The 25460-nt window shown below is 35.1% G+C and overlaps 1 protein-coding gene across 1 annotated transcript; it reads right to left on the bottom strand.

Moving 5' to 3' along the window:
• Window positions 1-24205: 24205 nt before the first annotated feature.
• LOC105261584 (kunitz-type serine protease inhibitor 2-like) lies at window positions 24206-25134 on the bottom strand. Its single transcript, XM_011292712.3, has 2 exons — window positions 24812-25134; window positions 24206-24746 (listed from the first exon to the last, which is right to left on the bottom strand). Exons 1-2 carry the CDS (start codon window positions 24882-24884, stop codon window positions 24565-24567), a joined length of 255 nt encoding a protein of 84 aa, XP_011291014.2. The 5' UTR covers window positions 24885-25134; the 3' UTR covers window positions 24206-24564.
• Window positions 25135-25460: the final 326 nt, after the last annotated feature.

The raw sequence follows: 25460 nt of genomic DNA, 5'->3' as shown, positions 1-25460 counted from the left end.
CTGTTACCTCTACTATTTATAAACCTAACATTAACTTGGGAGTTGTATGAGTAAAATAACACATTAAAAGCTTAAAAAAATTCCCTTCTGCCTTACCAGTATTATGAATATAATATGCTATTCGTGAAGCAATCGGCGAAACACAGCTTTACACAATCGCATGGTCAACCGAGTCAGTCATTTGAATGAAATTATTTAAAAACAAGTTAAAAAGTATCAGTCGGCTTTACCGACAGATGTATACCCTCAGCCAATGTTCGATCATTTTAATATATTTTTATTTCTCTTATAATTATTCAAATCTCCTCTATGGAGTAGGTTTCGATGGAATGGGACAATATTGTCCATTTCGTATCGGACCTAAATAAATATGATACAAATATTGCGGCGTGCCAGGTTTGGACTATATCGACTACTTTCTTCACTTTATAAGTTACATATGAAAATTTAAAATGTGCTTGAGTTGCCAGATATAGTCGACCGAAGTATTCCATTTTCATACTTCATCTAATACAGATAAAAATATTGGTATGGGCAGAATTTCAAGAAAATCGAACATTTATATTCAATTTTATGCGGATAAAAATCATAAATTCCATATTCATGTTAAGTTTCTGGTTGAGAGAAATATTTAGATATAGAATGTAGAAAGAATCGCTGTCTTTTTTCGCGAGTTATGACAGATAATAGTATTGAAAATTGTGTCCCTTTGTGGGTGAGGTACCAGAAGGGGTTCGCAGATACAACCGATCTTGTGTTAGCAAAAATGTTTGTATGTGTGGAATTTGAAGAGATTTGGATGCTTATTTCGGTTTCTTTGATCGTTTGGTATTTCAAAAAGGTACCAGAAGAAGTGGACCGATATATTCCGTCTTACTACCAGATCTTGGGTTCATAAAAATAGTAGGATGTGTGAAATTTGAAAACAATCTTACATAATACTTTTTAAGAGTTATAATTATTCAAAAAATTCAACCTTTATGGGAGATCCCTTTTGGCACCTGATCTAGAACAGACGCAAATATTAGGATTTGCAAAATTAGATCAAAATTATTACACGTTAAAAATTATTAGTGATATCGCCGACAGATATACACCCTCTGCCTCCTGTTGACCCTTTATGGAGGTGACCGATATTGTCCAACTCCGAACTCGATCTAAGTTTGACAACAATGTTACGATGTACCCAGTTTGGATGAATTTTGATACTTTCTTCTAGAGTGTCTAGACGGACTGACAGACACCCCTAGATCGACTCCAAATGTCCTGAAACCTATTTGGCCCAAATGATATGTATGGCTGAGGGTATGCAAATTAAGCAGCAGCGCCTGATTTCAGTTTTTTATACATCCATTTAGGATAGATGGTATATTAATATTTACATTCTTTATGCAACACCATCAAATATTCGTCGTAGACCCCTTACGATATACATCGGTCCGTCCGTAATAGAGTGTGCACTATTTGAGATAGAGCTTAAAAAATTATCACAGACATGTTTAAAATCGATTATACCGGTTCCCGTTTAGTTATCGCCCCTATATAACAGTACCTATTGTCTTTCGGTATTTTGAAAGTTTTGGATCCAATTTCCAACCAAAAAAGCTACAGTTTAACATTTCGGTTTCGCTGTGGGCAGTTTTGTTTCTTCCAACAACTATTCAATGCAGATCAATTTTTTGTATAGCTCCCATATAAAGGCACCCCCTGATTTTAGGCATTTTGGGGTTTCGCCACCCATTTTTCTATCAAATATCGAGTTCATAATAGTGTGATTAACTCCTCTCAAAAAAATATTCAATATAGGTACAACCCCATTATACTACAACTTCCAATTTTATGAATTTACAAGATTTAATCATAAGTTCAGCATGGAAGGCATAAAAAGTTTAGCCCAACCGAAATTACTTGAAAATACCAGATTTTGTATTTTCACCATATTTTCCAAGAGTATTGACTGCAAATAACATAAATCAATTTCAGATTACGTATCTAGCTTCTTTAAAAAAAATAGTTATATCTTTCCAATTTTTTAATTGATGGGGCATTAAGGTTAATTTTTGATCATGCCATCAATTTCCGAATTTTTACCAAATCGGGTTAGAAAATTTTCAATAATTTTTACGTAGCAATTATAATTTGTTGCCTTTTAACTGTTAATACATACATTTATAATTTTGATATACAAACATATAAATATAATACAATCATAATTACATAAAAACCGCAGCAAATGTTGTTTGAAATGAAATGAAAATATATCGCTTTTAAAAAACAAAAGGACCATCATCTACTCAACCTCAACAGTTGTGGCGGCAAAGGCAACAGCCACACACAGCTCAGCACACACTCTCACACACACACCCACCAACCCCCGAGAAATTTAAACTTTTTAACACATTTTATGAAAATACGCGCACAAATGAACGTTTATGTGTCGTTTAAGCGAATAATAGAATCCTTCCCCCTCAGCGAGTTGGCTGCGACTCACTCTCTCCCCTGCACACATACACACACTCAGGAGTTGTGGTAATCGCAATTGTTCACACTAAACAATAGCGTATTTTGTGGGTTAAATAACATTTAAAAATGAATGTAAAACTCACCATTTCTTTTTTTCATTTGATTCAATTTTTTTGCATGCTAACCCCTCCACCCCTTGAGTATCGCCGCTCCCCACTCTACCAACAGTTCAATGATATTTTGCCAATTCTTTAAAATCCCACTTTCCATAAGTGTACAACGAATACTCAGCCCGACTAGTACAAAAAATATGAACAGAACAACAACAAGAACATTTACAATAAAAATTATTTCGATTTGAATTGCAACGAATCTCAATTGACAAAATGTAGAAGGAAAGAACAAAAAACCCATCTACCAGGAAGTATTTGGGAATTGTTTAAAAGGCTTTATTAAGCCATGTATAAAAAATCGAAATCACAGGGGATTGGCAGGGAGAGAATGTACATTGTTTGACAATTGAAATGTCATTTTTGACAGCTGTCGATCTAAGCAGCGAAGCCAGGCCATAGCCTTAAATTGTTCATGGGCTTGTTCGCAGAGCATTGTTATTTTTTTATGCGTGATGTTATTGATACATTGGGATTTGCAGTGCCGAGGCAAACAATGGCGCAAGGACACCAATTTATGAATTATTAATTGGGGGTTGGCTGACTGAATGGCTGGCTGGTTGGCCACCGTAACAAAAATATTGACGTAATTATTGGTCGTTTTTATTTCCTCAGGGATTATCCATGCTCAACTCCATGATTGCTCTCTTCTGCCTGACAAGATGGGCATAAAAATAACAAAATTAGCATAAGGATGATGAACTCTTTGAAGGAGTTCGGGATGTTTCCCCTGATGGGTATTGTGAGAAAATCTTCTTCTAGTCAATCAAGGATATTAAAATGGAAATTGATACAAATTGATATGATTTGTTATGTAAATATGAAATGATTCATCCTGTCAAAAATATTAACTTGCTACGAATGAATCTATTGGTTCGATTAAATTCCAATTAACGAACAGAGCATATTGTGACAAAATTCAATTCTCGAAATTGAGATAACACAAAGGTTTTTTTTCTTTATCTTGTTTTGAATGCGTATTTTCAATTCTTCTGAATGTCGTTTCTTCTCGGCAACATTCTACATCTATAACGGATTTTTTAGACGTTATAAGTGATATTTTTAAGTGTTTGATTAACTTTATTTGAAATTAATATTTTTCATTGCTCTGATATATTGTGATAACAATTTGTACCCTCTCAAGGGCGATAAGATACAATGTAATTCAATTATTATGTTTAGTCAATGGGAAAAAATTTAGGTGTGTCTTAAAGGAGTATATTTCCTTGTATTAAATAGAATCCCTGTACGTCCAGGAATATCTAAATGTATTTAAAAATTCATTGTAGGCCTTAGTAAAGCGGTTTTTCTTCATGTCCGACATATGAAAAAACAAGTAAAACACGTAAAAGCAAGTTAATTTTGAAAATTTGAAATTAAAACTTGAAAATTTTCCAAAAAAAAATCCGACATGACCCATTTATCATTTAAATTTTATCTCACTTCGTTCCGAAGATAGCGTGATTCCACAGGCGAACTTCGCTAAATCGTTCAATTGTCTTCATATTTCACACATCACAATATTTTTGTTAACCAAATGTCTGCCGTAAAGATGTGGTGTATTGGTCTCCTTCTGGTACCTCCCCCACAAAGTGTCAAAATGTTGAATATCCATGAAGTTCATAAAACGCGTAATTAACATCGTATTCGATTCAGACTTGGTACATCTCAATATTTCCAGCAACACAAGATCTGTAAAGATGATAGATATCGGACCATTTCTTCTGGTACATCTCCCACTTAGGGTTCAAGATTTTGTAATACAAAACGCTCAAATAATGCAAAATAAGAATCAAACAGTATTCAGATTTCAAACATGCAAACATTTTTGCTAACTCTAAATCTGTTGTGAAGATGATATATCTGCGAACTCTCTCTGATACCTCACCAACAAAGGGTCACCATTTTCTATACTATTATCTGTCATAACTTGCGGAACAAGTCAGTGATTTTTCTAAAAATGATCGCATATCTGATATAAAGTAAAATAAGTAACCAATATAGTCGAAACCTGACTCGTCGCAACATTTATATCATATTTAGTTAGGTCCGATACGAAATGGACAATATTGGTCCAGTTCCATTGGAACCTACTCCATAGAGGGTCAACAATTTAAATAATCATAACAGAAGTCAAAATATATTTAAATAATTGAACACTGGCTAAGGGTATATATCTGTCAGCATAATCGACTGATACTTTATAACTTGTTTTTAAGTCTCTTCTCAGTCTGTAGTGTTTATCATAGCACAAAGTTCAATACCAGCAAGGACCAAACAGAAAGTCTACTTTTAAATCATAACTAGTTTTTTCAGATGACAGGCCCACGTTGCAGTAGTAACGATTACAAAAAATTGGTTAGAAAACTCATTATTTGGCAATAGAAGCTTTTGCAGGGCGATTTTATTTATTTAGAAAAATTAATAAAATATACGCAATTTTTGTCGTTTCGTGTTCTTAGTGGATATATAACCCTTTCTGCCAAAAATTGAAAAGTCTATAGGTAAATTTGAAAATCTGACAATTTTCTTAATGTCAAATGGATTTTTTTGTCAGTTGAAATGGGCTAATTTCTGCATATATTTCCTGATAATTGGTGTTTCTAAAAGTTTTAGCTTTAACTACCAATTGGAAAAAATGTACAGTATTTTTGGAATGCACCGCAATAGAAACTCAATACGTAGAGGATTCGTTCATACTAGTCTAAAGGGTTTGAAATCACGAGAAACGTCACCTCAATATATTGAGTAGGTAGTACTGTATCAAATTGACGATCCCGCCCGCTTATAGACTTTCCCCGTTTCTTATTTCTTCTTATTCTGAGAATTTCAAACAATTAGTTTCCAGGTTTTAAGCAATGCTAATTTAAAGATATTCTTTTGGAAAACACTACATGTTCCATAAATAGAATATATTTCAATGAATTTTTCAGAAAAATTTAATCTTTTCATATTCTACCTACCTTTATTTGTTTATATTATTATTGAAAACACAATAAACAATAATTGTTGACAATATTTTCTTATCACTGTTCTATTCAATAAATGTTACTTTGTTGTGCAAAGTATACTTAAGCTTGTCACAGTTATTCTTTGGAAATAAATTAATTTGAATTTTTACTTAAAAGGTTTCGGTGATTGTCAAACAATTAGACATCGTCCACCCCCTCCTCATCTCCCACCAATTTAGTTCACAGAGCACAGACCTCAGCAACAACAACTCGAATAATAGTCAAGCGGAATTGTAACTGTCATAGCTTGTGGTGTTTTTGTCGTTGCTTGAACTAACTTTCCAGGAAGTTTGACAAATGTTGTACCAAAAATCTTAAATAAATTTCAAATTTCTGTAATTGCAGTAAAAAGTTTCGAAGTGAAACCTTTTCAAAACAAAGGCACGGCGTTAGTAATTGTCAGCACGTCGTGGCAATATCATAAATTATATCTTTTGTTGGGCCAAATTTTCATTAAGACAAATTATTGTCTATCAATATGTTGCCATGACGAAAGACATTACCTCAATTTGTGAATAACCACTTGCACCCTCACATCCCCCAAACGCACCCTGTAGCAGAAGCTCATCACAAGTTGTGATTCACAACATAAACAATGGTAATAACCAGACTACACAATCACAGCGTGTGGGAGAGGGGGTTGTTGATGGGTTGTAATTTCACCCTTCTGCTCCCGAAGAAAATCCCTTTGCTTTGTTTTGGCAAAGGATGCTGCCAATGTTTTTAGTTCTGGTACAGGAAAATTGTAAACAACTGTTGTTGCTGTTACAGTTGCTGTTGTTAACAAGTGTATACATCACCTTCAAGGTAAATTATGTTTGTATTAGTCTATTCTAACCCCTTCTACCACTCCCCATCGACTTCCCATAATACACACCCAGACTAGAAAACCACACAGCTTAACAATGCCACAAAGCCACTTTCACCACATCCTTAACCTCCCTCCTCTTCTCCCCCTTTTATGCCTTTGTGACAGAGAAACTTTGTGACTTCTGTGATTAAGTTCACTGGAATATTTCTTTTATTGACGAAAGCGTTAGTCACTTGTACGAGGGCAGCAAGTTCGAATGTACTTAAACCGTGACAATCATTTTTGAAATTTATGTTCGAAATTATGAAATTAATTTAAACGTTTAATGAAGCGTGTTGAAATTTGACGAACATGTGGTAAATAATTTGCTTTTTATAGAGAGACACAATTTTTCTGTTGAATACAGACATTTTTTTATCCTCTAGCTAGGCTTCAAAGTACATAGAACTTGGGGTTGCCGCAGTAAAAGCAATGTGGTAGAAATATAAACTTATGCTACTTTCCAAATTAGGTGGTCATTAACTATATTTTGGCACCAATTTTCCAAGCCCTTATTTCTGGATGGGCATTGCCACCAAGAAATAAGAAATGATTCAAAAAAATAATCGCTCTATTTTCGAAAACACGAGTTGATTTTGTAATCGTTTTCATAACACTTCATTCAATTACAGCTGCTTGGCCGGGAAAGAAGGACATAAATCTCAAACTTGAACCAAAATTAAAAAAAAAAAACATGTTAAAAAGCAGTAAGTTCGGCCGGGGCGAACTTTGAATACTCTCCACTATTTGGAACGAATTTGGAAATAAAATCTTTAAAAAAATTTGTTAAAATTTAAAAATACCGAATATAGCCGTTATATTGGTGTCTATACGACGTGGACCTACATGGACATTGTTTGTCATAAGTCATTACCATATTCAAATTCGAAACATGCACTAAACGTTGAATAATGTAGCTAAATTCATCAAAATATCGTATATAGAAAGGTAGCGTTATATCGGAGCTGTGCAAAAACGTGAACCAGCATAGACAATTTTCTGTCATAGGCTGTAGCATCTATTACGAACTTCAAATACCAAATCTCAAACAATTTTGATGGGTATTGTACCTAAACTCGTCAAAATACCGAATGTAGGGAGGTACTGGTTTATGGGACCTGTACGAAGACCTGGACCTGCATAGACAATTTTCTGTCACAGACTGCAGTTCCCATTACGAGCTCTTATTACGTAATTTGAAATAATTCCGGTGAATAATGACGCTAAAACCATCAAAATACCGAATATTGGGAGGTACCGTTATATGGGGGCTATACGAAGACGTGGATCTGCACAGACAATTTTCTATCTTAGGCTGTAGTATCCATTACGAACTTCAAATACCATATTTGAAACAATTCCGGTGAATGATGTCGCTAAAATCATCAAAATACCGAATATCGGGAGGTACCGTTATATGGGGGCTATATGAAAACGTGGACCTACATGGCCCATTTACAAACTCAAACTGCCTACTGGAAAAATAAACATGTGTTTTATTAAAATATAAAAAGGTCGAATAAAAAGAAAAACATGTGTGCAAAACTTTAGCCTTCTATCTCAATTCGTTCGAAAGATAGCGTGATTACAACAGACAGACAGATGGACAGACAGACATACAGACATGCCTAAATCGTTTTAGAATTTTACGCTAATCAAGAATATATATACTTTGTTTGGTCTGACATGAGTATTTCGAGGAGTTACAAACGGAATGACAAAGTTAATATACCCTCCATAGTACGGTGAAGGGTATAAACATTTTTTTGGGCGACTTTGAAATATAACCTCATACAATAAGAACTCAACAACCAACAATATGATTAGAAATTGTATCTGAATACTTAACAAAAATTAGGACCCACTATTATTGGAGGGCTGTACGAAATAGTGAACTTATATCTTCTTCTTTGCATATTCTGAAACCTTAAAATGTAAAGGTTGAATAAAACTGATATTATTGCTCTATCAACTGATATCCTGATATGGCAAAATGCATTGGCCAATGAGCTTAAAAACTGTGAGTGAAAAGTTCAAAATATTCATAATCGAGAGTAACCGTCCTATGGGAGGTCCTTAATACAGAATTTTCGATAAATTACGAAGTTCGTCATAAGTCAGGTTAAAAACTGTCAGTCGATAGATATTTACCCTACGCATTTTACCATTTATGTATAATTTTTTGATGAACCTGAAATTTTTCATACGTTCCAAATCTCAGCCACAGACACCAACAGCGGCATCCATATCAACTTTCGGGATTTCAGCTTTATTTCTCCAGCCTATTTTCCAGCTATATCCCTTCACCCAATACCAAATTTAGTACCATTTAGTACTTTTTGTCTCAATCATAGATACCAGACATCACTATCAAAATTTGGGTTTCCAGCTCTATTTTAGTTTAGTAATTTTCGTACAACCACCTACATATGTCCAGGGTCCATATAAGCAGCGACCTTAATACCAAATTTCAGATTTCAAGCACTATCTGTTCACCCAATACCAAATTGTACCAAATATAGTACTATTTAGTACTTTTCGTGCACTTTTAGTGCCCATTTCCAAAATCACCTCTTTATCACAAATTAACCCCTAAAAGGGACCCCAAAACAAAATTTCAAAATTCTAGCTTCACCCTGAACCAAACTGTTCCAAATTTAGTTCCATTTAGTACAGTTCGCACACTTAGTTCACATTTCCAAAACCAAACATACTTTCCAACCTTTATTTTCATACTAAATGTCAAGTTGTTAGCTCTATCCGTTCCTACTACCAAATGGTACAATTTTAGAACTTTAGTACAAAATTAGAGCTTTTCGTAACCTTAAAGTTCGAATTAAGTTAAAAATCCTTTGGTACACCTATTCTGCACTCCATTAGTGACTCTCATTCCAAATCTCAGAATTTTAGCTCATTCTGCTTGCCTAATACAAAGCATTCAATATTTAGTACTTTCTATTACTTAACCTTTACCCTTTTGTACCCTTTTTGCACTAATTTACAAAAAACGTAGCCTAATTCCGCGCCTACGAACCAAGACTTGCTGTCGTGCAATATTTCAAGATTATAGCTTCAGTCGTCACTTATTTCACTGCTCATTTTTAGATAGGGAATTAATAGGGCTTATTTTGGTTTTCTTTAAAGGTGTAAAATCGCAGCCCTTCATTAAATTATCTGTTCTCCAATATTTTTCCGAGCTAAAGTTTTATCACATAAAAATAATATAAAAATTTAGGCCCACATCATATCCACCTCTTTATTTGATTACCTTACTTCTCGAAATTCTGAATTCCTGTAAGCCAGACAGGTTAATGTAAAGTCTGCAACGCATTACCGAATTTTAGGCGACCATAAACTTTTATATTTTATATATTTTCCAGACCTAGATATAAATAGTCATATCTGCGGAGCAAGGCTGTAACCTTTCGTGCAATTCCTCACTCAATTCGCATGGGCGTAGTGGTCTCATCCATTTAACTTTAGCACGAAATCGAACAAATTTAAGCAAAGCCAAATGATGTTACCACCCTCGTCGTTTAAAAATTTAATTTTAATTAGCCTTTTCTTTCGTTTTTCCGAACACACACGCACACACCCACGGACAACGAAATAAGTGAGGTTCGTATTATCTTCAACAAATAATCGGAATGTGAAAATGAAATACTGTTGTTATTATCGACCTCCGGGGCATTTTATTTCTCCATCATCATCACCGTTCGCATCAACGTCGTTATCGCCAACGACATCGTCATCATCCACGGCGAGATTGCAGAACGAGCTCCGGTGTTTGTGGTTGAGCGTTGTACAATACCACCATTTCCATTTTATTGTTGGTCCTCTCCGCTGTTGTTTTTGTTGTTGTTGTATTTTATAATTACATTAATATTTTATAAAATCCAACAAAAATCATCAGCAAGCAGGTCGGTCGGTCGCTTGGTCGGACGCCCGCACTTTAACAAACAGCCTAAAGTAATCAATTGAATTGTTCGTTGGGATGAATGAGTGGCTGAATGGATGTATGGATGGGTTGATGGATGAATGCAGGATAGAATAATGGATGCTCAATTCCAGTCATAATCAGTGAATATAATTTGAACACATACCCCCGCACACACGCACACACACACCGATCCAGCCCAACTCCTCTTCATTTGTGGCTACCGTGAGATGACCCTTATTATTGCTGTCGGTATTGTGGCTCCTGACACTCGGCTACTGTAGCTGATGTTGTTTTTATTGTTGTTGTATTCAATTTGTTGATACATGTTGTAAGCCCATGCAACCCATTTGCGGCCATAACATTATGCATGTTTACGAATTGTTACTCTTAATGTAGCTTCTCGCTTTCGAGTCCTGCGTATACATATATGTGCCGTCGTTGTGCATTCAGTATGGAGTTGTGCTGCATCGCACACGCTGACATTTAATTAAATGCGCCTACAGCTATAGTCATCATCATCATTCATCCATCCATCCAAAGTCATATCCCTTTCGCAATTGAAGACCAACGTATTTGAATCTGTGAATTGAAATAGGTGAACTATGCTCCACGCATGAGCTGAAAGTGGCTCAATTCATAATATTCCTTTCCTTTGAAGAACATATCGCACATTTACTCTAAAAGTGGCAACACCTAAAAAATGGGTAATTTATATTATCAAAACCCTCCACCATACTATGGAGGGTATATAAACTTTGTCATTCCGCTTGTAACTCCTCAAAATACTTATGTCAGACCCAACAAAGGATATATATTCTTGATCAGCGTAAAATTCTAAGTCTGTCTTTTCGAAGTCTGTCTTTCTGTCTGTCCGTCTGTCTGTTGTAATCATGGTATCTTTCGAACGAATTGAGATAGTAGGCTAAAATTTTGCACACATATTTATTCTGTCAGTAGGCAGGTTAAGTTCGTAAATGGGCCATGTAGGTCCATATAGCCCCCATATAACAGTACCTCCAGATATTCGGTATTATAATGATTTTAGCGATATTGTTCACCAAAATTATTTCAAATTCGTTATTTGAAGTTCGTAGTGGATACTACAGTCTATGACAGAAAATTGTCTATTCATATGCCGTATATATATGCACATCCCTATATTCGGTATTTGAACAAGTTTAGGTATAATACCCACCGAAATTGCTTGAGATGTCGTATTTGAAGTTCGTAATGGATTCCACAGCCTATGACAGAAAATTGTCTATGCTGGTCCAATTCTTCGCATATATCATATAACGGTACTACCTCCCTATATACGATATTTTGATGATTTTAGCTACATTATTTACCGTTTATTTCATGTTTCGAATTTGAATATGGTATTGGCTTATGACAAACAATGCATATGTAGGTCCACGGCTATATTCGGTATTTTTTAAGGATTTTATTTTTTTTTTTTTAATTTCCAAATACGTTCCAAATGGTGGATGATATATAAATTTCGGCCCGGCAGAATTTACTGCTTTTTAACTTGTTTCTACAAATCTTACTTGATCTTCCTATAAAATAATATTGCCATTTGTTGTATTCAAGGGTTTTTAGGGAATTAAGATTTCAAGGGAATCTAGCACTGATATCTGCTAACCTATTTGCAAATAATTCTCTATGTAATCAAAATACTTTTTGTGTAATAATCGTTTTAATTCAGGAAGTTAAGTATCAATCGATTTAAAATGTTAAATTACCTTCTCCGTCCCAATTCACATGCCTTGTGCTGTTATAGTCCGATTTGTTATTGTTCCATTTGTTGGCGGTCTGCCACCGTCAACTGCTTGCAAAACAAAGTTTGCATTACGAAAAACGTGTAAACATTGAGCCACCGCAACTTAAATGTTTGCTGGGCATTTATTGAAAGATTTCTACACCCCGAACTCCAGGCAATGTCCCATCAACTGAGATTTCTTACTTGGCGAGTATTTGAGTATGGCTGGTTTGTCCGGCATAAATGTGTATTGACCTCTTCCTCCTCCTCCTCCTGCTGCATTGTCGTGTCTGCCATCCCATTTTTGATCTCAATTATTTGCATTTTGCTCACAAAAAACACTGCTGCGACTACTCCACCAGCAAAAAGAGTTGCTATGCCTTTGGCTATTTTTACAGGTTGTTGCGGCTTCTGTTGCTGCCTGTTACCATTCAAAAAGAGAAGAGTGGAGGGGGCTTCATTGTTGTGGTAGCGATAATGTTGATGATTGTATTTATGCACAAAATTAACAGACAATTGCCAAGTGGAAATGGAGTTGTAATCGGCTATAACTACAACCATGTGGAATGAATTTGAGGGCGTGGGAACAATCGGAAACAATAAAGGTTAATGTGGGTTAAACAAAAAAAATGAGTGTGTATATCTTCAATGGAATTTTTATTTTTTATAAAAAAAAAATATTTATTATAAAAATTTGAATCAAGAATGTATTTAATTTCTTATCCTCAAAAAATGTGGAATAAAACGAGATTAAAAATATGTGGATGTATTGTAAGTGACAACAATTATTATTAGCCTGTAAATAATGAACAAAGTGAATGAGATATCTTAATCTTTCTCCTGTAGTCCTTCACAAAACCTGAAATCGGTAAACGAATGATAAATTGAATGAAATAAGTCGAGATCCTTTAAATTTAGATGATCGGGGGAAATAATAATATATAAGAGCTATAATATGGCGTGAACCAATACTGTGTGAATTTATACTTCACCATTTAAGTTATCCATCCCTGGAAGCTATATCATAACCTAGCTTTATATTGGAATATGCTAAAACGCTTCAAATCGTGGAGGTTTTCACTGCCAAGGGTGGAGATCACAAAACGAATGAAACGATATTGATTTGACTGCTCACAAACAATTTATTGTCTCCAATTGAATGTATTCGATTTATAGATATTACCACCGACAAAACTGACACACTCGACCATGTGATATTATAATTTGATACAAAGTTTATTCTGATCATAGACCCTTTTGTGTACCTTTAAGTTCGTTCCCGATTTTTCGGTTGTGGTAGGTTACATTATTTATTCATTTTCAATTTAACGGTAAAATGATATTATGTTTACTATTCAAAAAATCCTAAAGTACGGTTTAGGCCCTTTATCTTATTATGATAGGGAAAATAACCATTTAGCAACTAATTCCGATATTTCTATTTCGTAAGGTGTAATTCATTATTGAGACATGTAGAGCGATTACAAATGAAGGGAGTATTGCAAAATACGCGAGTTACTCCTGGTAAATAAGGGCGGGCTGAACTTTTAATACCGTCCAACGTTTAGAAGGAACTTGCAAAATGTAAAGATTCCATTGAAAAAGGCTGCTTTAATTTAAAAAATTCCGAATTCCATATTTTACGGTTATATGGTGCTATACGAAATCATGGGCCTTTGCAGCCAATATCTGCTTGAGAATGTGGTACCTATTCTACAAATTCAAAACACCTAAATTAGGATAGTTCTGTTGAAAAACCTATTATCTGTACAGGAAATTTTCTGCCTCAGGATGTAGTTCCAAAAATTTGAAACAATTCCGGTGAAAAATGTGACACAAAGCATCCAAATACCGAATGTATGAACGTACATTTATATATGGAGTCTATACGAAAATTAGGACCCATATGTAAAGTATTCTGCAATTTACAGCAAATTTGGTTTGAAATTGTGACTGGAACACCCAAAAAAACAGTTATATGGGGTCTATATTGAAACTTTAAGCTATATAGCCCATTTTCAGGGACCTAAAACACATCTAAGTAAAATTCTACGTGGACCTATATAGCCCATTTTCAGGGACCTAAAATACATCTGATTAAAATTGTATCAACCTATTTCATTTCGTATAGAAGCTGTAGTGATTTCAACGGACGAAGAGACAGACAAATGGAAGGACATGACTTAATCGGCATAGAATGCTTATCAAGAATGTATAAACTTTGTGGGGCCTAAAATTTAAAAAAATTTACTTTCCAAAGCTCAAAAATATGAAATGCTCTTGATATGATTCTAACCAGGAAACTTTTCGTGCCTTACTTAAATTTAAAGATAATCTTTTCCTCAATTATAAAAATAATTTCTTTTTCTCTCAAATACAACGTATATTTATGATTTATGCAACATTAGCTGAACTTGAAATTGTTTCAAACTTTATTCTCTCTTTCTACATCTTGTGTCTTTTTGGAGAGCACATGCCGCCCATCTCGAATGACAATGTCACGCATAGCACGCGCTCTCAATGTTATCGATATTTAAATGCTATCCAAATCTCGTTACTTTGCCACTCTTGAAAAACAAAAAAAAAAAAAAACTTTCAAAAGAAGAAGTGCAACGTCTGCTGCCAAAGACAAACGTCGCAATGTCATCTGCCATGAATTATCACACCTCTCGAACCCGGCAAACAATTGATAGCACAAGGTGGAAAAAACGCGAAATATGACGAAGACGGCGACGACTAATTCGTTTTCCATTACCACCACTTCGAACAGCAGTCATAGTAATTTTCTTTCCGTTTTTCAATTGCCTGCCAAAGCGAAAGACAAGACAATCATTTTGCATGGGGCGTTGGCGATGGGCGCAACTCTACGGAATGCCAGAACTCCCTGTCTTTTGCATAAAAACAAACGCATAGCAATTTTCCCGAACAGCTTCTGGTTAACATCTGTCGGAAGTCGCTGACATGATGTACTCTTTTTTTGTTCTCCCTTGCCACTGTTTCCTCCAAATGCCATGTAGCACGGGCTATAGTCCGCTATGTTTGGCTATGGCAAAGTGGCAATGGTGGTGGCATAAAACTCGTGCTAAGGTGAAAATCGGGGAAAAAGTAATTTCAAACAACAACAACAATAATAATAACATTACAAACTCACACACAAATCAGAAATCATGAAATTAACCTTTTTTTCTTTTGGTAGAACGTTCAATTGAAAATAGGAAAAATCCTAATAAGGATGTCTGTTCTTTGTTTGGCGAAATATTATCCCTCAATTGAGAGTACACTCAAGCGCACAAACACACGGTCGCACACAAGCGAATGTTCGAAGGGTTGGTTGTGCAAAGTTAAGAATTTATGAAAATTATACATTATTTTGACAATGTCACGGGTGTTTTGGGCATTTACAGACACATTTGTTACAACTTGTGCCATCGATGACAATATCAAATGGTGTGCACCGTGGAATCGCAGGGATGAAAATATTCATTAAAGAAACATGAGAAAATGGGTTAAAAACTGTGATTTTTGTCATGAAAATGTTTTTACAAATACCATGACATTTAGGAAATTACGTTCTTAAAATCTTAAAAAATATTTATATCTTTTGCCAGTCCTTGAAAATTCACACTGTATATACAGGGTGAAATGAAAAAACTGCAACCAATTTCAGACTGATGGCATTTCTAAATCACTCGTCCGACAGCTGTTAAAATTATTCCAGTGACAGCTCATTATATTGTTTACAAGAGTACAAAAACATTTTGGTAAGAATTTTTAAGAAAAAAAGTTATTCGTGGGGGAATTCAGGCGTGATAGTGTGCTTTCTTTATATTTGGCTGGAAAACCACAAGTGGCTATCGTTAGAGCACTCCAGCCTTTAATCGTTAGAGCACTCCAGCCATTGGTGTCTCCTACCATCGCTCGTTACCGTAGCCCGACGTCAAGGAAGTGGACTGAAGAAAACAGCAACATCAGCAGAAATGGTTCGAAAAGTAAAGAAGCGACTTGAACGAAACCCGCGTCGCAGTGGTCGAAAACTGCCTCGTGAGCTGAACATATCGCAATATTCCTTTCGTTAAATATTGAAATATGAGCTCGGGGTAAAGCCATAGAAATTCCAAAAAGTACAAGAACTTACACCGCAACAGAAACAAATTAGACTCAAAAGAGATAAAGAGTTGCTTCGCTTGGCCGAAAGTGGTGAACTGCCGAATTTGGTTTTCTCCGATGAGAAAACATTAGTTTTCCAGCAGTTTGTAAACAAACAAAATGATCGTGTTTACTTGCCAAAGAGGTCAGCAGAAAATGTGGCAACCAGAACTCAAGAGCCGGCCATGGTGATGGTGTAGGCCTCCATAACAGCCGATGGTCGCTCTCCGCTCGTATTAGTCGGCATTAGAATAAATGCCGAATATTATCGCGAAAATATTCTGGAGGGTGTATTAAACAGTACCATCCAGTGCTTTTCGTACAATTATAGTACATTTATCCGAAACCTCCTCCATAAGTCTACTCACACATGAAAAGAGACCCTAATATAAAATTTCAATCTGTTCACCAAATACCAAATTATACCAAAAATTAGTACTATTTACAAAGCTTCGGGCACTTGTAGTACGCAATTCCAAAACCACCTCTTTGTCAGAAACCTACCACAAATAGGGACCCCATTACAAAATTTCAAAATTCCAGTTTCAGTCGTTCACCCTCCAAATTTAGTACTTTTAGTACACATTTCCAAAACCATTTTCATATATCAAACTTACTTTTCAACTTTGGTTCTAATACCAAATTTCAAGTTTTTAGTTCTATCCGTACACATGGTACCATTTTAGAACTTTTCTTAGTCTTTTCTTAGGGAATTTCCCAAAACCCTTTGGTACATCTATCTAGCATTCAATTAATGACTCTCATTCCAAGTTTAAATTTATTCCGTTTGTGCAATACAAAATATTACATTATTAGTACATTTTAGTAATATTTTAGTACAAATTTCTAAAAACCCAGCCTTATCACACAGTTACGCATTCATACTGACCCTCGTGCAACATTTCAAGATTGTAGCTTTTTATTTAGTTCTTTTTTATTGATTCAATTTTAGGTTAATATTGAATATGGACTTTATTGGCTCTCTCTCTTACTTGGCCCATAAATTAAAAAAAAAATACAAATACTTTCCACTTTTTCTTAGCATAACCACTGTTCATGTTTGTTTTTGTTGTCAGGATACATGCATGTAATGTACTTACACATGTAACTACCAACACACACATATTATGTTATGGCATGTTTATTCCCCTGCCATTCTCTGTCCATCCGACCATTCATCCATTTCGTCAAAAATAAAATGCCCGTAGAATTCAATAGAAAATTGAGTTATGTTGCGACTTGTTGGCAGAATTGTTCGCTGGAAATGAGTGATTATCAGATGTTATCTACCCTGACAAAACTATAAGGGTTGATTCCCACTGATGACAGGCCAATATGGATTGAATTTATCAAAAAATTCACACCTCTTTCGTTGGGGTTATTAACATTTTACCCTTTAATTTGCAAAAGGCATATGTTTTCAATATATCATCGCAAAATGCTACTTCGTCATCCTAGCCTATGCGAAGGAGGTGTGGAATAGCTGAAAGTCATCTGCAAAATAAGGAAACAATGGCCAACTAAATTACCCAACACATGGAAATGGTGATGCCAGTCAAACATCAGATATGATGGAAAATTATATGACAACCTGCATTCCGTGATATATTGGGTGTATGTGTGTGTGTGTTTGTGACAGTGAACCCCACCAGCACCCTCACCATACTACAGACAATGACTATAAAATTAAAAGAAAATTGAAAATTTGTTTCTTTGTGTCCCCTTCCCCCACACCACGAATTATCAAAAGTGATAATTATGTTTCAATGTTTTCCATCTCCATTAGAAGCCCACAGTTTTCTTTCAAAAGCATATTGCGATGAAGCCGATTCCTTTTTGGGATGCCACAGCAGCGGCATTGACATCGAATATTGTAATTGTAAAAGGCAAAGTATCCTGTTTGCGGAAACCCTGCAAGTGACACATTTAAGTGCGTTAATACAAAGAACACCTGTGGAGAGGTTTTAATTGCATTTACACTCAGGAGCTCACAGACACACACACACACTCAGGATATCTCACTTGGTCGGTCGGTAGTCAGTTCGGTGGCATACTGCTCCTGCTTCTACTCCTCCTCCAACACCACCACCTCCTACTTAATCTTAAATGCTGTCCAACTGTGTTCATCCCGAGAGTTCGAGGAACATCGCTGGCGGTGAGCAGTAGAGATGGATGGCGTTGCTGATGTTTGATTTTGATGTGATGACAACGCATCACAAAAGTGCAGAACATAAAAGGTCGTTATGACAGCTTTTGTTGATGTTGATGTCCTGATATGATGCCCCCACTTCCAATCTGGTGTCTCAACAGGAAAATTTGGGACAGTGTGCCATTTACTATAAACAATGTCCTGTCGTGAAAACATAAAATGTCCTTTAAAATTGTTACTGTTTCTTTGAAGAATGGACACGAATTTGAAATTGTTGCGTGATTTGTGTTTAGATAACGACCAAATAAATATTTTGTTTTGTCCTCAAAGAAATTTTAGATGAGGGTGTTGGGGAAAAATAGTTAGGGAAATCAATATTTGATTTATACAATAACAACGTAACTCAATAAGACACTTTTGATACTATTTAAGAGAAAATTCTATACATTTATATTCATCAACTCGATTTCAAGCTAAAGGAATATTTCTGCTATTAATTTTTTTTATTACATACCCTCCACTATACAGCAGAAACTTGCAAAACGTAAAAGAAGTCCGTTGAAAAATTATCCTATAATTTTAAAAACTTCGAAATTCTGGTGTAACAGTTATATGGGACTTATACGGACACGTGGTGCCTATAACGAAATCCAAATACCAAGTTTGAAATTATTCTGTTGTTAAATCTAGCTAAAATCATTAAAATTCCGAATATTGGAAGGTGGCGTTGTATAGGGTTCTACGAAAGCGTGGACCCCTAAAGTATGTTATCTGCTAGAAAATGAGGCGCCCATTACGAACGACAGATACCAAGTTTAAGACAATTTCGATGGAAAATATAGATTTAATCATCAAAGTACCGAATATAAGGAGGTACCGTCATATGTGGGCTATATGAAGAAGTGGATCTGTAGGAGCATTTTTTTTGTCATAGGAGATATTACCTATTACGAACTCTAAATACCAAATTTGAAACAATTCCGGTCAAAAGTATGGCATTAATACCGAATATCTGGATTTACAAAATACCAAATATCTGGAGGTACAGTTATATGAAGACTAAATTTAGACCACACACAAACTGCCAATTTACAAAATCAAAAAAAAAACCTTAAATCTGTCAGTCATATCAGTTAGGGAATATAGCAAAACGTGAACCTATATAGCCCATTTTCAATACCAAAAGTCCTGCAGACCTAAAACACATCTGAGTAAAATGTTATCAACCCACTTCATTTCTTTCGAAAACTAGAGTGTTTCCCACAGACATATAGACAGACGGACTGACGGGTATCGCTAAATCGCCATAAAATCTTATGCTTATCATGAATATGCATACACTGAGCGGAGTCTAAAATTTATACTTCATGGTGTTATAAATGCAATGACAAACTTTATATACCATCCATACTATGGCGGAGGGTAAAAAAACAGAAAACCTCCCACGGATTATCATGCACAACCGTAGGATGTCATATATGTTTGACAGACCTTGTGACCACAAACTTAAAAGGTTTCTATAAACGTTATAGTCAGGCTGATGAACTCATATTCACTAAAGGTGTTAAGAGGTGAGATTAGTCGGGATTTTTGGAAATTCGTGTTTAAGAGTGCGAAAAGTAGTAGAAACGTACCAAATAGTACAACATTGTATTTAAGCGATGGGAATGAGTTCGGAATTTTAAATTTTATATGTTGTCACCTTCAGTGTGTAAGGGAGATATAAGAAGAGAACACAAAGGTTACACCGCTGTAATGGAACGATCTTTATATCCTCAGCCTAATGGCTACGGCCAAGACGTGCCTCTTCGAAATTACAATTTTAGACTACAGGGTGAGATGAAAAAACTGCAATCAAATTCAGACTGCTGTCATTTCTAAGTCAATCGTCCGACAGCTGTTAAAATTATTCCAGTGAGAGCTCATTATATTGTTATAAACCGTACAAAAGCATTTTGGTGAGAATTTTCGAGAAAAAAGGTTGTTCGTGATGCAACTCCAGCGTGATAGTGTGATTTCTTTATATTTGGCTGGAAAACCACAAGTGGCTATCGTTAAAGCACTCCAGCATTTAAATGTGAATAAATCTTTTATGTCTCGTACCATCGCTCGTTACTATAACTACGAAATGAAATATATTAAATAGTACTAAATTTGGTATGGGGTGAAGGAGTACAATAGCGAATTGTGACGACCATTTGAAAGAAAAATAAAATAACTTAACTGCCTCACAGATATTCTTTTGGGAGACATTCACATAAATCGATTTTTTAATGTTAAACTTCAATAATTTATTTATGTGACTTAGAGCGTGCGAAAACGATTCGCTAACAACTAAAATACAAGTCTATTTGCCATTATTTGCACAAACTCTTTGCCAACTTTCGGAGAGGAAAAAAGGGTTCTTTCTCACATTCTTATCTTTGGGGGTTCATCCATTAATCTGTAAAATCAGTTATTTGCAATGATTTAAAGGTCAAACATTGCCAAATGTAAAATGAAGTCATAAACATTTTACATATCGAACAGAGATCCACACCTTGTACATGTGTTGCGAAAACTGATAAATTGAAAAACATTAAAATGTCGACGACAGTTGTACAAAAGAATCCATTACGAGTAACATCAGCCCACGCTAAGGCGGGGAGACAAGGCAGTCGTGCATGGGTATTGAGTGCGTGTTAAACCACTAAAAGCCACGTGACTTGACAAACTTTTTTTTCCTCCCAAATGGACAGATATCAATTTTAAGGATTATTTTTTTTTGTGCACACACACACACAATTTCTACTCTCCACTGTGGGAATCCAAGAATCTAAAACCGTAGAAAGTTTAAAAATCACTTGTTCAGGCCTCGCCGTCGTCATTGTCTAATCGCACAACGGAAAATAGTAACAATTGAAATAACCACATCGAGAAAGACACACGCCTTGCGAATAGTGGGCACAGTTCGAAGAATGTGTCAAGTCACGTGGCCCTTCACAATTGGAAAACACGAAGATTGATGCAAAATTCGGACAATGGTTTCGAAATTGTATTTAAAAAAATAAAACTTGCCTGAACTTTGACACACGCCTCGTATAAATGTTTTCACTCGCCCGTTCTACTTCACTGCTAATGATGGGTAGCAGTGATATACGGTGATAGACTTTATGAAAGTGCCATCACAGAGCGTATCGAATATTTTTAAAGCCCAAAGTGTCATTGAATTGTCTGCTTGTCACACACTTTGCAGACCGTGTCAGTCGAAGTGCTCAGGGGTGACAAGTGGTCTTGGGTGACAATATTGTCCTTAATTGTGGCAAACAATTAATTTTGAAATGAAAACGCTGCACAAATGTGTTTTATTGCCATCATTAATGTTAACACAAATCGAATTAATTATATTTTTTTAACAAAAAAGTCGTCAACATTTTTGGATGAACAATTTTAAGGAAGGACATCCTTTATGAAGTTTTTACAATAATTGAAAATATTTATTTTCAGATCTTAAAATTTTTTTACAAGCACATTTTCAAAATGAATCAAAAAATTAAGTTTTTTGCAAAAGGTGGCCGTGCCATTCCAAATCACAATGCCAAAAATACCGAATTAATGTGCGAAACGCTGAGTCACTTTTTGTTAACTATTAAAACAAGATATTAGAACTGGAAAGCAAATTAATTTTATTAATCAGTCCAAACAGTTTTTGATACAATGACTCACACGTGGAGATATCTAATTATTATAAAAAAAGTTAAAACGTATCAGTCAGTTTAGCCGACAGATGTATACCCTCAGCCAATTTTCGATTATTTAAATATATTTTGACATCTATTGTTATTATTCAAATTGTTGACCGTCTATGGAATACTCTCCGGCGGAATGGGCCAATATCGGCCACTTCGTATCGAATCTCAATAAATATGATAAAAATATTGCGACGTGCCAGTTTTGTACTATATCGACTACATGCTTCACTTTATATGAGATATGTGATAATTTTTAGAAAACCTTAAAATGTGCGTGCGGTACAAAATATAGTCGACCTAAGTGTTCCATTTTCATACTTCCTCTAATACAGATAATAACATTGGTATGGGCAAAATTACAAGAAAATCGAACATTTTTATCCAATCTTATGCGAAATCATAAATTTCATATTCATCTCGGATTTCTGGTTGAGAGAAATATTTATATATAGCAAGCTGTAAAGAATTACTGACTTGTTTCGCAAGTTATGACAGATAAACGTATTGAAAATTGGGACCCTTTATGGGAGGTACCTGAAGGGATTCTCAGATATATATCATCTTCACAACAGATCTTGTATTAGCTAAAATGTTTGTGTGTGTATGAAATTTGAAGAGAGTTGCATACTTATTTTGCCTTCCTTGAGCGTTTAGTTTTGCAAAATATGAACCCTATGTGGGGGAGGAATCAGAAGAAATGGTTTGATCTCTACCATCTAATAGCAGATCTTGTGTTGATTAAAATATAGAGATGTGCCATGGAAACGGATGTTAATATCGCCATTTTATGAGCTTCATGAATATTCAAAATGTTGACTCTTTCTGGGAGAGGTACTAGAAGGAGTGGACCGATATATCCCATAATGGTATATGTGGCATATGAAGGGAACCGTATGCTTATTTCGGATTTTATAATCCTTTAGAATATTTTAAACTTTGACCACGGGAGGTACTAGAAGGAATGTTCCGATCTTTATAACAGATATTGTGTCGATAAAAATATTTAGATGGGTCAAGTCTGAATTGAATTGGATGATAACTTCGCTTTTGATGAGCTTCATGGATAAAAAAATGTTTACCCTGCGTGGGGGAGGTACAAAAAGGAGTGGACCGATATATTTCATCTTCACACCAGACCTTGAGTTGATATAAATATTGTGATGTGTGTAATTTGAAGGCAATCGGAGTATAACAACACATTTTTAAGAGTTATAATTATTCAAAATGTTGACCCTTTTAGGGGGAGGTACTTGATGGAGTGGATCGATATTATCCATTTCTGCAGATGCTCTAACTTTGATGCAAATATTAGGAGCTTTTTTTTTGAAAATTTCGAACTTATCTGTTATGGGGGATGTACCAGAAAGTGTAGACCGATATTGTCCATCTCCGAACTCGATCTAAGTTTGATAATAAGGTTACGATGTACCAAGTTTGGACCAAATCGGATACTCCCTTCGAGAGCCAGACAGACGGACGGACGGACATCGCTAGATCGACTCCAAATGTCCTGAAACGGATTTGATTCAAAGAGACCTGGATTCTAAAACTGTTATCTCGATGGGGGGACGTATCACATGATATATACCCTCTCTAGTCATATGGCTGAGGGTATAAAAATAATATGTACCAATATTTGGAAGTCATACTTAATATTGAAGTAAATAGAAATCGGCGGAGGTTTGATTGATTTGATTGGACCAAAAACTATGTAACACCTAGAAATATTGGTCTTGCACATAGGAATGTGGATCTTCCAATCTCGCCTAGCTGAGTCTATCGTCCTATGTATGTCCGCACATGTTAATTCTTAATTACGCCACAGGTCGCAATTATGGGCCGATCGCTACGAAATTTTGCATGGAGGTGGGGATAGGTTCAGAATAGAAACCTATTGTTTTTGGCATTTTGCCATAAAGGATAAAATCTAAGAAACTCCCATAAAATATGCCCATTAAAAAATTAATATTTTTTGTCATATTTTTTATCGCATGAGATTTTTTCAATTTCTCTTACAATATTGAATTGTACATTTTGCAATATTTTTCTCACCTTACAACACTTTTTTGGGGGGTATTATATTCAAAATTTGCTGAATTTCCTGCTCTACAGGTCACAATTAAACACCAATCGACATGGAATTTTGCATGAAGTTAAGGACATGCCAGAAGTCTAGAATTTTGAAAGACCATTGGACATATAGTGTTGTATGGTATAGTAGGGTCTTTGCTTACTTCTTATTTTTTAGTATTGGATAGACATAGTCCTTTTTAATAATTTATTATCCATTTAATAACCAAATATTCCAAAAATATTATTTATAGAAATTTATATTAAATACTTCATCTTTTACAAGTTCCGGTACATTCTTCCAAGGTATCGAAACGATTTGCATTTCCGCCACATCCTCCATAAATAAATTGTACACACTCATCAGTCTCGGCATTGTAGGAATAAGATGGAAAATAGGCCAAACAAGCTGTTCCATTAAAACCATCAGCAGAATGTTCCAATTGACATATATCTGTAGAGGATAAAATAACATTAAAAAATAATTTATTTAACATCGTACGAATGATTGCGTCTTACCAATGTTAGCGGCCGAGGAGATATAAATCAGACCAGCAGCAGCAATCAAGAAAAATACAAAGATCTTCATCATTTTCAGAATTGAGGTTTAATGCTTTATGCTAAAGAATACTTCTAAGAGTGTCTGGATTTTTAAAAATTTCAATGGGTTTTTATATAAAATTAGCTTTATTAACTTACATATTTGAAATAAATCAAATTGTATTTACCCTGGCCACATTTCGAAAAGTTCTTCGCAAATAATAATAAACGACTTATACAATAGACGGCGTTTTTTAGATATACCTTATCTGCCACAAACATTTTCTGGGGGCTTTGACATAAGAGATGTAGATAACATAGATTTGCATCACAAATATTAATATGTGTTATGAAAGTCATTTACCCTGGTCAGATCATAGTCATTTACTTGAAACTTTATATCATATTTTAAAAATTGTGACCCTTTGTGAATGAGGTACCAGAATGATGTTCACAGATATATATCATCTTCACAACAGATATTGTATTAGCAAAAATGTTTGTATTTGTGAAATTTGAGGAGAGTTGGATGTTTATTTCGGTTTCTTTGAGCCTTTGTGGGGGAGGTAGCAGAAGGAGTGGACCGATATATCCCATCTTCACAAGAGATATTTTGTTAGTGAAAATA

The sequence above is a fragment of the Musca domestica genome, unplaced genomic scaffold (assembly GCF_030504385.1).
Source record: "Musca domestica strain aabys unplaced genomic scaffold, Musca_domestica.polishedcontigs.V.1.1 57, whole genome shotgun sequence".
Lineage (NCBI taxonomy): Eukaryota > Metazoa > Arthropoda > Insecta > Diptera > Muscidae > Musca > Musca domestica.
This window is presented reverse-complemented; position numbering and strand designations above follow the sequence as displayed.

Excerpts from the sequence above, each read along its gene's own strand:
- LOC105261584 (XM_011292712.3), bottom strand. The coding sequence starts at position 24,884 with ATGATGAAGATCTTTGTATTTTTCTTGATTGCTGCTGCTGGTCTGATT. Across the intron at positions 24,747-24,811 it reads CTCCTCGGCCGCTAACATTG|ATATATGTCAATTGGAACAT; the intron begins GTAAGACGCAAT and ends TATCCTCTACAG.